General features: G+C 41.1%; 1 protein-coding gene across 2 annotated transcripts in view; it reads left to right on the top strand.

Annotated features, from left to right (window-relative positions):
• The window catches only part of mnat1 (MNAT1 component of CDK activating kinase), a 175,055-nt gene that overhangs the window by 13,635 nt on the left and 145,841 nt on the right, over window positions 1–15,579 (top strand). For both annotated transcript variants that reach the window (XM_060828526.1, XM_060828527.1), the window contains exon 2: window positions 3,738–3,890. In XM_060828526.1, coding sequence (XP_060684509.1) covers window positions 3,738–3,890 — 153 coding nt within the window. The remainder of the gene's footprint in view (window positions 1–3,737; window positions 3,891–15,579) is intronic.

Genomic DNA, 15,579 nt, shown 5'->3' on the forward strand with positions numbered 1-15,579 from the left:
AGATAACATCTTCAGTGAGTATCCAGGTGAAGCATTGCTGATAATTCCTGCTTTCTGTTTATATGTTTGGGTTTCTTTGAGTTGGTCATTTCCTGTGGTGATGTCATTTCATGTTCTTTTTCTCAGGGAGCGGTAGATGAAGTCTATCTGTTTGTTGTTAGAGGTCCAGTTGGAATGCCATGCTTCTAGGCATTCTCGTGCATGTCTCTGTTTGGCTTGTCCTAGGATGGATGTATTGTCCCAGTAAGAGTGGTGTTCTTCCTTATCTGTATGTAGGGACAACACATCCATCCTAGGGTAAGCCAAACAGAGACGCACGAGTATTCCTAGAAGCATGGCATTCCAACCGGAACTCTATCAACAAACACGTCGAGTCAGATCCCATCTACCGCCCCCTGAGAAAAAAGAACAGGAAGTGACATCACCACAGGAAATGACATCACCAACCCAAAGAAACCCAAACATATAAACAGAAAGCAAGAATTATCTGCAATGCTTCACCGGAGGCCCTCTGAAGATGCTACCTAGTAGGGTGACAAAATGTCTGGAACTGAACCCTCCAACTCAGTGAACAAACCTGTAGCCAGTAAAGAGTAGCATTCTAACAAACTAGACCTGTCGTTTTCATTGTCCATTGAAAGTTCTCTATTATTGAAACTACCACATACTGCTGTTTTGAAAGGCAATGATGACTAAAGACAGAATCAAATCTTAAATATAATATTAGCTCCTCCAGAAAATAGATGGCTGAACAGCGTTTTCAGTCCTCACAGCTGTCCACCATTCTAGATCATGGCTGATCATTGACCTCTGCACCGTTCGACCATGCTTTCCCTTGATGTCATTCATGTCTAGGAATCTGTCATTTTCTGTCTTGAATGCACTCCGTGACTGAGCTAGCGCAGTCTGCTAAAGTAAAGAATTCAGAAGGCTCTCTACCTTATGAGTGAAGAAATTCACTTTTCTTTCAGTCTGAAATGATTTGCCCAAACCGGAGACTGTTTTTAGGCAGCAAACCACCACCATCACCACCCTTGTCCTGTTTGCACCTATCATTTACAATATAGTCCTTTGCAAATTGCGTAAGTTTCAATTGGATCATCTGTCATTCTTCGAAACTGTAGGAAGTACAGATCTAACCTCCTTGATAACTCCTCATAGGACGTTGCTGCCATCCAAGGAATTGGCTAGGTGATCCTCTGCTGCTCTCTCTATATGTAGATTATATTCTTCATTGGGTATGGACCCAAATTTCATGCAGCATTCCAGGCACAGTCTTGCAAGGTTCTGTAAGTGTCTGGAAGACATTTTCGTTCCTGTCAAACGAAATCTCAAATCTACTTGTAGGAAGTGTCATATTATTTGCCTTTCTAATTGCTTGATACATCTGCATGTTAGCTTTCAGTGACATCTAAACAAGGATACTCTAGTTCCTCTGGACATTAATAATTCCCAATTTCTCACCCATTTGAGGAATATTCTGTGCCTCTGTTCTGTGGTGTAAGGTGTTTTTTTTATAATATGTCATTTGTTTTAGCTTTTAAACTAATGACATGAATGTTTTGGTCTGTTTCTGTGAGGGGTATTAATGATTAGCTTTATCAGTATTTCTGGAGCCATAATTTTAACAAAAAAATCTAAGAGAATATCTCTGAAGTGATATTGGGGATTTGAGAGTTTTATGACTGGTGGAGTAAATCATTGAAAAACATTAGCTTACTTTCAGTTTGGAAGAGTGAGGAATTGCTTCTATTTTGCTCAGAGAATAAAATCCGCTAGCTTGGAAGTTGTTTAGTTTCGGTTTGCGGAAGTCCTTGTTGAAGTTAGATCTAATTAAAGGATAGAGTATATGTATAATTTAATGTTTAAATCATTTGTGTAATGTTTAAGTGATATTAAGTTGAATACAAAAGTCTCTGCCATGACATGCTGTCAATACTGTGGTGTAAAACAAAATATTGCATACCATACAGGAGAGATTTTAAAAGTTTTCCCATATAATGAGCCCTGTACCTTGAGATAAATCTTACTTCAATCCAGCCTAACAAAAACTGTTTACGATTCCACAAGGATCGTCTTGTTTGTATGTGATACAATCCAACAGTTCCTGCTCAAACTGGTAATGGTATAACAACTACAAACATTCAAGTAGCTTGCCAACAAGTTGAAATTACAACCTGGTAATCCAACAACTCAATTCTCTTCCTATATATTAGCAGAAGATTGTTATGTAACGTAGGTTTCAAGCTGTGATGAGTTGCTAAACCTTTCATCTGTGTTGTACTATTTGCTGCTCAGTTATGCTAATATGAACAAGGAGCAAGAGTAGGCCACTTGGCCCTTCAAGCCTGCTCAACCATTCAATAAGGTCATGACTGATCTGGTTTCAACCTCAATTCTGTTGCGATACATCTTACAGTTCTAATGTGTTAAACTGTTTTAGTACCATGAAGTTTGGCTTACTTTACGAAAAAAAAGACTTGTTTCTGCCAGCTGCTGTCATTTAGTTTGTGATGCAAACAGCTAATAATTTCTAGCCAATGCTGGAGAAACTGCCAAACTCTCTCAGATCCACAGGGACTCACTCAGATATGCAAGAGCTATATAAAGTATATTACTAAATCATATTGGGGGGTAATATTTAATTCAAATAATTTGAATTCATGTAAATTAAATCATTGAAGCACCTTCTTCATTCATATCTGGATCTACTTTGACCTTGAAACACAAGGGCAAGTTATTTCTGTGCCAACCATGGGTGAAAATGTTATGTGACATAAACAAGAATGACTCTTTAGGAAAACATTCAAAAATAGTATTACTAAGAGAAGTTCTGAAGAAGAGTACAATTTCCAGTTCTGGTTCCCCTGCCAAAGGAAGGATGGTAATTAAATTGGAGACGGTTCAGGAAAGGTTTACCAGGATGTTGTTGGGACTGGAAGGTTTGAATTACAAGGAGAGGCTGGATAGGCTTGGACTTTTTCTCCCTGCAGCATTGGATTTTGAAGGATACCCATACTGAGGTGTATAAAACCACAAGGGACATAAATAAGGTGAATAGCAAAGGTTTTTTCCCTAGGGTTGAGAGTTCAAAGGTAGGGGCATATTTTTAAGATAAGAGGAGAAATATTTAAAGGGAACCTGAGGGGCAGCGTTTTCACACAAGAAGGTTGTTCATATTTGGAATGAACTGCCAGAGGGAAATGGTAGATGCAGGTACAGTTACGACATTTAAAAGATATTTGGACAGTACATGGATAGGAAAGGTTTAGAGGGATATGGGGGCAAACATAGGCAAGTGGGACTAGTTTAGTTTGGGAAAATTGGTTGGCATGGATGAGTTGGACTGAAGGGTCTGTTTCCACGCTGTATGCCTCTATGATCCTAGAATCATACAGGATTCAAAACATAAACTTTGTTTCTGTCTCCACAGATACTGCAGACTCCTGGGTTTCTCCAGCACTTCCTTTTCTTTGTATAAGGGATGTTACCATTTTATTTATGTTAGCGCAAAGAGATTAATTGTGCCCTTTTCCCTGTCATGCTATGATACCTTCTTATATGCCGTGTGTACCTGTGAAGAATAATGTGTTCCTGAGATCCATAGATTTTGTCAGAAAAATAATGTACTTGTTTATTTTGTTTCTGTTGTGGATTTGGTAGTCAGAACTTAAGTAATTTGGAGACATAAGTTTGTAAAATCAAACTAAAATAGATTAACATTTTGTTTTTAACAGATGTGAGAGTTGTGTGGAACTTCTGTTCGTAAGAGGTTCTGGAAACTGTCAGGAGTGTGGCACAGCACTACGAAGAAACAATTTCAGAGTACAACTCTTTGAGGATCCTACAGTGGACAAGGAGGTAGAGATTCGAAAGAAAGTATTAAAAATGTAAGCATTTTAGTTTGCTTTTGTTAGGCAATTGTGGGGATAATTATGTGACCGGTGATAGAATTATAGCACAAAGATGTACTATTTGACTTAACTAGTGCAAGCCAGTATTTATAATCTACCCAAGCCTCCCTCCACTCATAATTATGTCTTTCCATGCTGCTCCCATGTTCTTCTATTCATTTTTACCAATATATGTATCAAAGCATCCTTTAACAATCTGTTTCAACCATTTCATGAGGCACTGAGTTCTATATTGTCAACATCGCATTTAAAACAATTGAAACTAAAGTGCAGTTTAACTGAAACTTAACATTACTTTCTTGCCTTCATATTCTGTTGTTTGTATGAATGTTGTTTGTATTCTTTTATGGCCGTAACAGCTTGTATTGCTACTTTTAGTGACTTTATGCTTCTGTGCACCCAAATTCTTTTGTTCCTATGAGCTCCATTTTTCATCCTGTAAGAAATATTCCAGCGAACAAAATGAACTGCCTCAAACTTCATTGAATTGCAGTGACCACTCTTTATTTGCACAATCTAGAAGGCAGTTTTTAGTGCAGGCTCCAATATTACTAGCTATTATCATAAATCTAGTTTCAAATCTTAAGCTGATTGACAAAAGATTTAGAGGTGACATGAGGAAATGTTACTCTACAAAGCAAAATGTTATGAAACTGGATTACCTGATCGTGAAAGTGGATTTTGTAGTCACACGGTAAAGAGTCTTTTTCTATTTAAGTAGTTATCAAGTTTATGAGGACAGAGCAAGTGAATGGCATCTAGTATTTGTACACTCCTATGATTCTATGAAAGTTTTCATAGCATGACACCAATTCCTTGGTTCAGACTAATTTGGTACATTCTGTAATACTAAATGGTAATAGCCCCAACAATGAACCCTGCAGGAGGACAGAGTTTCTCATTCTTGCCAGTCTGACTAACATTCATTAACTCTTATGCTCAAGTTTCTGTTTTGGAAATTATTCTCTGCTTTGTCATGAATCTAAAAATAAAATACTGCAGATGCTAGAAATCTGAAACAAACATGGGGAATGCTGCAGAAACTCAGCAGGTGTCACAGTATCTGTGAGGAGAGGAACAGAGATAATGCTTTGAATCACATATGACTCCTCTTCAAATCTGAAACTCAGAATGTTAACTCTGCTGAGTGTCTCCAGCATTGTCTGTATTTGTTTGTTGTGAATTTCTTTCATGGAACTCTATTATAGAGTCATAGAGATGTACAGCATGGAAACAGACCCTTTGGTCCAACCTGTCCATGCTGACCAGATATCCCAACCCAATCTAGTCCCACCTGCCAGCACCTGGCCCATATGCCTCCAAATCCTTCCTATTCATATATCCACCACATCCTCTGGCAGCTCATTCCATAAACGTACCACCCTCTGCTTGAAAAAGTTGCCCCTTAGGTCTCTTTTATATCTTTCCCCTCTCACCCTAAACCTATGCCCTCTAGTTCTGGACTCCCCGACCCCAGGAAAAAGTTTTGTCTATTTATCCTATCAATGCTCCTCATAATTTTGTAAACCTCTATAAGGTCTCCCCTCAGCTGCCAACGCTCCAGGGAAAACAACCCCAGCCTGTTCAGCCTTTCCCTGTAGCTCAGATCCTCCAACCCTGGCAACATCTTTGTAAATCTTTTCTGAACCCTTTCAAGTTTCACAATATCTTTCCGATAGGAAGGAGACCAGAATTGCATGCAATATTCCAACAGTGGCCTAACCAATGTCCTGTACAGCCGTAACATGACCTCCCAACTCCTGTACTCAATACTCTGACCAATGAAGGAAAGCATACCAAACGCCGCCTTCACTATCCTATCTACCTGTGACTTCACTTTCAAGGAACGTAAAAGCCCATAAAGATTCCATTTCCTCCACTACCCAGGTCTGTACTTCCTTTCATCCTTAAACGATTAAATAATGTTAATTAAACTGAATTTCGTTACCATATTCTCTCTTTCTGCATGTTTCTTTACTTTTTCTTTTTATAAGAAGTCCAGCATCTTTCCAAATCAGGCTAACTGATTTGTATTTCTCTGGTTTAAAAAAAACAAAAAAACTGTGGATGCTGTAAATCAGAAGCAAAAACAGAAATTGTTGGGAAAACTCAGCAGACCTGGCAGCATCTATGAAGACAAATCAGCGTGAATGTTTTGGGTCCATTGTTCCTTCCACAGAAGCACTGGACCCAATGTTAAATCTGATTTAATTTCACAGATGCTGCCAAACCTGCTGAGCTTTTCCAGCAAGTTCTGTATTTCTTTGAAGTTAGGCATTTATTTTCTCTGTTCTCTTGCAATGTTCTAGATTAGATTACCTACAGTGTAGAAACAGGCCCTTCGGCCCAACAAGTCCACACCGACCCGCCGAAGCGCAACCCACCCATACCCCTACACTTACCCCTTCACCTAACACTACGGGCAATTTAGCACAGCCAATTCACCTAACCTGCACATCTTTGGACTGTGGGAGGAAACCGGAGCACCCGGAGGAAACCCACGCAGACACTGGGAGAATGTGCAAACTCCGCACAGTCAGTTGCCTGAGGCAGGAATTGAACCCGGGTCTCTGGAGCTGTGAGGCAGCAGTGCTTGCCACTGTGCCGCATATTCTGTTGAATGGTCCTCTACCTAAATTATCAATTTATCTAGTTTCTCTGTGAGACACTGATAACTTGCTCAGTCTTTCCAGCAGTTTCAATTTTTAATAAGATTTTGGTTGGTCAGAATCTGTTTTGATGTTTGGGAAATTGTTCAGAATGCTGAATATCACTATCCAATTGGTGGTATTGATCCATCACTCATAAACATAATTGATTAGTAAGAAAGGGAATTAATATGTGCATTTATTTCGATTTGTTTTTAAACACATCAAAGTTTTAATTAGAGATAGAAGAAACATGAAATCTATACCATTTAAGTGCCAGTCTGCCTCACTAATTTGCATACTTGCCATTGAGCCAACAGCGTGAGATTTTCAGTCCTGGTTCAGAGCTACTTTTAGGTCATATGTTAGTACTCAGAGGTGGATGTATTGTTGGGTTTCCTTCTTTGTATGAGATGTTAAATCTGTGGCCCAACTGGCTATTGGACATTTAAGACATTATTTAAATAAGAGCTTTCCTGGTGCCCTAACTGTCACTTATTCATCAGGTTACACCATAAATTAAAAATTAATTTGTTTTAATCATATTTCTGTTTGAGAATCTTGCTGAGGACAAATTCACTGCTACATTTGCCAACATAAATGTTGACTGTATCCTTATATAATTAATTCTTAGGTTTGGGAACTGTTCCATCAAATTGAAAGTTGGCAAATGTTTTTCAAGAAAGGAGGGACAATAAAACAAGTAGGAACTACAAGTCAGTCATGTTGAAAGTGTGGAATTTAATATCAAGGAAGTCTTAATAAGCACTTCAAACATAGTATAATTAAAACAAGTCAACATGGTTTTACAAACAAAAAAATTCAAAGAACTGTAGATGCTAGAAATCGGAAACAAAACAGAAGTTGCTGGAAGAACTCAAAGATTTGACAGCATCTGTGGAGAAAAGGCAGAATGAAAGTTTTGGATCCAGTAACCCTTATTCAGAATTAATTGTAACTGGGAAATGGATTGGTATACATACATTTCTTTGTCTGCCTAAAAAATACCTCAAAAAAAGGAGCAGCTCTTAAAGCCAGAAATTTTTCCCGTCCTCCATCTTGGATTACCCATTGTGTTTTTCTCTCTCTCTCTCTTTCTCTGGGCTCTAGGCTCTATCTCCACCAATTGTTCCCCTCAACTACCCTTCTTTGGTATATATGCCAATACGTTTCCAACTAAAATCAGTTCTAAAGAAACATTACTTGACCAGAAATGTTAATTCTGCTTTCTCTCAAGAAATGTTGCCAGTTAGACAATAGACAATAGGTGCAGGAGTAGGCCATTCTGCCCTCCAAGCCTGCACCACCATTCAATATGATCAAGGCTGATCAACCTTAATCAGTATTCTGTTCCTGCCTTATCTCCATAACCCTTGATTCCACAATCCTTGAGAGCTCTATCCAACTCTTTCTGAAATGAATCCAGATACTTGGCCTGCACTGCCCTCTGGGGCAGAGCATTCCGCACAGCCACTACTCTCTGGGTGAAGAAGTTTCTCCTTATCTCTGTCCTAAATCATCTACCCCGTATCTTTAAGCTGCGTCCTCTGGTTCACCCATCAGCAGAAACATATTTCCTGCCTCCAGAATGTCCAATCCTTTAATAATCTTATATGTCTCAATCATATCCCCTCTCAGTCTTCTAAACTCAAGGGTATACAAGCCCAGTCGCTCCAGTCTTTCAGTGTAAGGTAATCCCGCCATTCCAAGAATTGACCTCGTGAACCTACACTGCACTTCCTCAATAGCCAGAATGTCTTTTCTCGAATTTGGAGACCAGACCTGCACACAGTACTCCAGGTGTGGCCTCACCAGGGCCCTGTACAGCTGCAGAAGAACCTCTTTGCTTCTATACTCAATCCCTCTTGTTATGAAGGCCAGCATGCTATTAGCTTTCTTCACTACCTGCATGCTTACCTTCATTGACTGGTATACAAGAACACCCAGATCTCTTTGTACTGCTCCTTTATCTAAATTGATCCATTTAGGTAGTAATCTGCCTTCCTGTTCTTGCCACCAAAGTGGAGAATCATACATTTATCCACATTAAACTGCATCTGCCATGCATCTGACCACTCACCTAACTTGTCCAGGTCACCCTGTAATCTCCTAACATCCTCCTCACATTTCGCCCTGCCACCCAGCTTAGTATCATCAGCAAATTTGCTAATGTTATTACTAATACCATCAAATATATTGTAAAAAGCTGCGGTCCCAGAACCGATCTCTGCGGTACCCCACTGGTCACTGCTTGCCATTCCGAAATGGAGCCGTTTATCACTACTCTTTGTTTCCTATCAGCCAACCAACTTTCAATCCAAGTTCGTACTTTGCCCCCAATACCATGCACCCTAATTTTGCTCACTAACCTCCTATGTGGGACTTTATCAAAAGCTTTCTGAAAGTCCAGATACACTACATCTACTGGATCTCCCTCGTCCATCTTCAGAGTTACATCCTCAAAACATTCCAGAAGATTAGTCAAGCATGATTTCCCCTTCATAAATCAGTGCTGATTCTGACCTATCCTGTTCCTACTATCCAGATGTGTCGTAATTTCATCCTTTATAATAGACTCCAGCATCTTTCCCACCACTGAAGTCAGACTAATGGTCTATAATTTCCCACTTTCTCTCTCCCACCTTTCTTAAAAAGTGGTATAACATTAGCTACCCTCCAGTCCGCAGGCACTGATCCCCAATCTATCGAACTCTGGATAATAATCACCAACGCATCCATGATTCCCTGGAATGTAGACCATCAGGCCCCGGGGACTTATCAACCTTCAGACCTAACAGTCTCTCCAACACCAATTCCTGACAAATAAAAATTCCCTTCAGTACAGGTCCTTCAGCCACTGTTACCTCAGGGAGATTGCTTGTGTCTTCCCCAGTGAACAAAGATCTGAAGTACCAATTCAATTCTTCTGCCATTTCTTTGTTCCCCATAATATATTCCCCTGTTTCTGTCTTCAAGGGCCCAATTTTAGTCTTAACCATTTTTTTGCCTTTCACATACCTAAAAAAGCTTTTACTATCCTCCTTTATATTTTTGGCCAGTTTACCTTTGTACCTCATTTTTTCTCTGCGTATTTCCTTCTTAGTAATCCTCTGTTGTTCTTTAAAAGCTTCCCAGTCCCCCATTTTCTCACTTATCTGTGCTATGTTATACTTTTTTTCTTTTAACTTTATATGTTTCTTAACTTCCCTTGTCAGCCATGTCCATCCTCCTAGGATCTTTCTTCCTTTTTGGAATGAACTGATCCTGCAACTTCTGCATTATACACAGAAACATCCGCCATTGTTCCTCCACTGTCATCCCTGCTAAAGTATTGCACCATTGAACTTTGGCCAGCTCCTCCCTCATAGCTCCATAGTTCCCTTTATTCAACTGAAAAATTGTCACTTCTGATTGTACCCTCTCCCTCTCAAATTGCTGATTGAAGCTTATTGTATTATTGTCACTACTTCCCAATGGCTCCTTCACTTCGAGGTCCCTGATCAATTCTGGTTCGTTGCACAATACTAGATCCAGAATTGCCTTCTCCCTGGTAGGCTCCAGCACCAGCTGTTCTAAGAATCCATCTCAGAGGCACTCCACAAATCTCTTTCTTGAGGTCCAATACCATCCTGATCTCCCAGTCAACCTGCATGTTGAAATCCCCCATAACAACTGTAGTAACATCTTTGCGACAGGCCAATTTCAGCTTCTGATTTAACTTACATCGAACATCCAGACTACTGTTTGGGGGCCTGTAGATAACTCCCAGGAGGGTCTTTTTACCCTTAGTATTTCTCAGCTCTATCCACACTGACTCCAAATCCCCTGATTCTAGGTTCCCCCATGCAAGGGACTGAATATCATCCCTTACCAATATGGCCACCCCACCCCCTCTGCCCGTCAGTCTGTCCTTACAATAGCACGTGTAGCCTTGAATTTTCATTCCCCAGGCCCTGTCCACTTGAAACCACGTCTCAGTTATCCCCACAATATTGTATCTGCCAAATTCCAAAAAAGCTCATCCATCTTATTTCTAATGCTTTGTGCATTCATGTATAGTATTTTTAATTTGTTACTGCCCTCATCCTTCCCATCAACTCCTATCTGAGTTTTCTGCCTTATTGTTACTGTTGTCTTTCTTGACTTGCCTTGTTCTAACTTTCCCTCCAATTTCCTTCTTAAACATCCAGTTTGTTCCCTCCCCATAGCTGTGTTGCAGTAGCAAACCTGCCTGCCAGAATGCTGGTCCTTAATCTATTAAGGGGCAAACCGTCTCTCATGTAAAATTTATGCTTACCACAAAAAATACCCCAGTGATCCAAGAATTTAAATACTTGCTTCCTGCACCAGTTCCCTAGCCACACGTTCACGTCCATTATCTCCCTGTTTCTGGCCTCACCAGCCTGAGGAACTGGAAGCAAACCGGAGATAGCCACCTTGGACATCCTGCTTTTCAGCCTTCTTCCTAATTCTCCTAAGTCCCGCTGTAGTATGTTCCTTCTCTTTTGTCCGACATCATTTGTGCCGACATGTACCACCACCTCTGGCTCTTCACCTTCGTCCTTGAGGATTTCCTCCACTCTGTCTGTGATGTCTTTAACCCTGGCACCAGGAAGGCAACACACCATCCTTAAGTCCCGTCTGCTGCCACAAAAACCCTGGTCAGTTCCTCTCACTATGGAGTCCCCTATTACCACGGGTCTGTGCGATGTCCAACTCTTCCACTCTGTCTCCACGCCGACTTTTGATTGACAGACCTGGCCGCCTCGCGGACTGGCAGTGTCATCTGTCTCTACTGTTTCCAAAAGATTCAACTTGTTCCTGACAGGTACTTCCCCCAGGGTCTCTTGCACCTGTCTCCTCTCTGCCTTCCTCATCGTCTGCTCTCTTCTGGTACGATTGGTGTAATAACCTTGCTGAAGGTCTTGTCTGGAAAGGTCTCGTTCTCTCGGATGAGCCTAAGGTCCTCGAGTTCTTTCATTAGTGCTGCATTATGCTCAGTCAGTAGCTGAACGTGCACACACTTTCCACACTTACACGAGCCAGACCAGAGTCGTTGACCTCCCACATCAAGCACGTAGCACACTGAACTAGCTTGGCAGTCATCTCTTCACCCTCTTCAACTGTGGCGTAATTACTTCACTCAACCTCCTTGTCAAAGATTCCTGAACTAAAGGCTCACTCGTCAAACCACAGGAGCTTCCTTGGACCCTCTTTTTGGGGCAAGTCTGTGGACTTTTAATTTGGGTTAGAGGAGGAGGGAGGGAGGCCCTACTTTGTGGGACCTGGGGCCTAGAACACATCCACTCAAATAACAATCACTTACTCTCCCGACCGGCTTTGCGCTCTGCCTTCACTTCCGCTCAGCTCCTGCTGCTCTCTGGTGCAAAAAAGTTTTTCCTGAAATTTTGTTTAAGGATGAAAGGAAGTACAGACCTGGGTAGTGCTGGGAATACAGTCTTTACGGGCTTTTAAGAGCCTTTAATAAAGTTCCATGAAAGCAATTTTTGTTTACAAATAAAAATGTTTTACAACAGGGATTGTAACTAGTAGGGTAAATAAAGGGCCACCTTTAGCAATGTGGTATTCTTGGATTTTCAAACAACATTTAAATAGAGTCACACAAAAATTTCTTCAGCAAGAGAAGGGCTCATTTAGGTGGAGGTAATCTATTAAAATGGATAGAGGCTTGACTATTGGATGGGAAACAGACAGTGAACATATAAGAGTCATTTCAAGTTGGCTGGTTGTGACTAATTTAGTGCTGTATGAATCAGTGCTGGAGTCTTGGCTTTTTGCAAGCTATTAATGACTTGCTTGAAGAAACAGAGAGTAATGTACCTAAATTTGCTGATGGTAGAAAGCTAGGCAGAAAGATAGCTGCGGAGAGCATACAAACTGTAAATAGATATATCTAGGTTAAGTAAATAGAGTCATACAGCATGGAAACAGACCCTTCGGTCACCAGTCCACGCTGACTATGTGTCCAAACTAAACAAGTCCCACTTGTCTGTTTATGATCCACATCCCTCCAAACAGTTCCTACTCATGTACTTATGCAAATACTTTTTAAGTGTCATAACTATACCTGCATTCACCACTTCCTTTGGTACTTCATTCCACGCATGAGCCACTGTCTATATAAAAATAGTTGCCTCATGTCCTTTTTAAAACTTTTTCCATCACCTTAAAAATATGCCCCTTACTTTTGAACTCCCCCATTCTCGAGAAAAGACCCTTGCTATCCTCCTTATCAATGCTCCTCATGATTTTGCAAATCTCTTTTAAGGTCACTGCTCAAACTCCTCTTCATTCAAACATCTCTGGAACACATGCACCAAACAGCCCCACCACCCTGTGGTTGAACATTTGAACTCCTCTTCCCACTCTGTCAAGGGCATGCGAGTCCTGGGCCGCCTTTACAACCAAATCCTAGCCAGCCTAGGTCTGGAGGAAGAATACCTCATCTCAAGCATAAGGACCTTCCAAACACACTGCATGAATGTAGATTTCACTGTTTCCTCATCTTCCCTCCCCTCACCTTATCCCAAATCAAAGCCTCCAACTTAGTACTGCCCTAACTGTCCATCTTGCTTCCCACTTATCCGCTCCACCCTCTGCTCTGACCTATTACCATCACCTCCCACTTTCATCTACCTATTGCCTTCCAAGCTACCTTCCCCACAACCCCACTCCCCTCCTATTTATCTCTCAGTTCCCTTAGGCCCCCAAACCACCTCCCCCCACACACACATTCCTGATCAAGGGCTTATGACCGAAAAGTCAACTCTCCTGTTCTTCAGAGGCTGCCTGACCTGCTGTGCTTTACCAGTGCCACACTTTGTGACTTTAGTGAATACCAACCCATTTAAACCAACCTCTCCTCATAGAACAGTTGTACTATCACAGGTATAGATCTAGTGATCTTCTGTTGCACTCCCTCAATGGCAGGTATAGGTAGACAGATCAAAACTTGATTCAATACAGGAAAAAGAAATCTTGCTACAGAGCTTTGCTGAGACTGCATCTGGAATACTGTGTTTGGTCTTCATATTTAAGGAACAATATACTTGCATTGGCGGTGGCACAGCAAATGTTCACTGACTTGGTCCCTGGATGAGGAAGTCGTCCTATGATGAGAGGTTGAGTAAATTTTTATTTATGTTTGTGGAATATAGAGTCACTGACTGGCCAGCATTTATTGTCCATTGCTAGTTGCCTGTGAGAAGGTGGTGGTGAACTGCCTTCTTGAACTGTTGTAGTCCAGCTGCTGTGGGTTGACCCACAACGCCATTAGGGAGGGAATTCCAGGATTTTGACCCAGAGACTGAAGGAACTGTGATATATTTTCAAGTCAGCATGGTGAATGGCTTGGAGGGAAACTCAAAGGTGGTGGTGTTCCCGTGCACCTGCTACCTTTGTCCCTGTAGATGGAAGTGGTCATGGATTTGGAAGGTGCTGTCTGAGGACCTTTGGTGAATTTTTGCAATACATCTTGTAGAAAGCACACATTGCTGCAACTGAGCATTGATGGTGGAGAGAGTGGATGTTTGTGGACGTAGTGCCAATCGAGTGTGCTGCTTTGTCCTGGATGGTGTCAAGCTTCTTGAGGACTGCTGGAGTTGCACCCATCCACGCAAGTGGGGTGTATTCCATCACACTCCTAACTTGCACCTTGTAGGATGGTGGACAGGATTTGGGGGGGTCAGGAGAGGAGTTATTCACTGCAGTATTCCTAGCCTCTGTCTTACTTTTGCAGCCACTGTGTTTATGTGGCGAATCCAGTTGAGTTTCTGGTAAATGGCAATGCCCAGAATGCTAATGGTAGGGGATTCGATGATGAAAACACCATTGAATGTCAAGGAGCAGTAGTTAGATTGTCTCTTATTGGTAATTGTCATTACCTGGCAAATGTGTGGCATGAATGTTACTTGCCACTAGTCAGCCCAAGCCTGGATAATATCCAGATCTTGTTGCATTGGAACATAGACTTCTTCACTACCTGAGGAGATGTGAGCAGTGCTGAACATTATGCAATCATTGGTGAACATTCCCATTTTCTGATCTTATGTTGGAGGTAAGGTCATTGATGATGCAGCTCTAGATGGTTGGATCTAGGTTACTACCCTGAGGAACTCATGCAGAAATATCTTGGAGCTGAGGTGACTGACTTTCAACAATCACAACCATCTTCCTATGTATCAGGTATGACTCCAACCAGTGGAGGGTTTGCTCTCTGCTACCCATTGATTCCAGTTTTGCTAGGGCTCCTTGATGCCACACTCAGTCGAATGCAACCTTGAAATCAAGGGCTGTCACTTTCACCGCACTTCATCTGACTATAATATGTAAGGGGGTTGAAAAGGTAGATGCTGAGAGATTATTTCTGTCAGGGAATCAAACATACAGATATAGTCTCTGTGTAAGAGGCTAATTCTTTAGAATTACAGTGAGGAGAAATGACTTCCCACATGGTTTTGATTTCTGGAAATCTTTAGAGAGTTTGGATGCTGTATCATTGGTTAAACTTAAGAGATAAAACACATTTTTGATTTCCTGGTGAATCTAACCCTGGGATATGGGGAGCATGTGAGAAAGTGGAGTTGAAATTCCAGGTCACCCATAATTGCATTGAATGCTGGAGCAGGTTTAATGGTCCAAATAGTTGATCCCTTTTCTATTCTTATATCCCTCCTGTTCACATTGGGCATTTTGGGCATAAAGGAAATATGTATCTCTTAATACTGAGTAAGAATGGTTGCATGTATTCCAAGAATTAAACATGCAGGTAAGTAGGTTTGTTAAAAATTAAAGAGTCTTTTAACATCAGTGGGAAGAATGTTTCCATTTGAAGAGTAGAACTTAAAATTTAACCTTAATAGTTAACCAAGCCAAATTAAATACAGTAGCATCTTCCACCTACAAAATTACACATGCAATTGAAATGGATGACTATGTGTTGCAACATCTATATCCTTTCCTATCACTGGCTGTAAAAGGTTGGTTTTCAAGGGTAG

This window comes from Hemiscyllium ocellatum, chromosome 8 (assembly GCF_020745735.1).
Source record: "Hemiscyllium ocellatum isolate sHemOce1 chromosome 8, sHemOce1.pat.X.cur, whole genome shotgun sequence".
Taxonomy (NCBI): Eukaryota; Metazoa; Chordata; class Chondrichthyes; order Orectolobiformes; family Hemiscylliidae; genus Hemiscyllium; species Hemiscyllium ocellatum.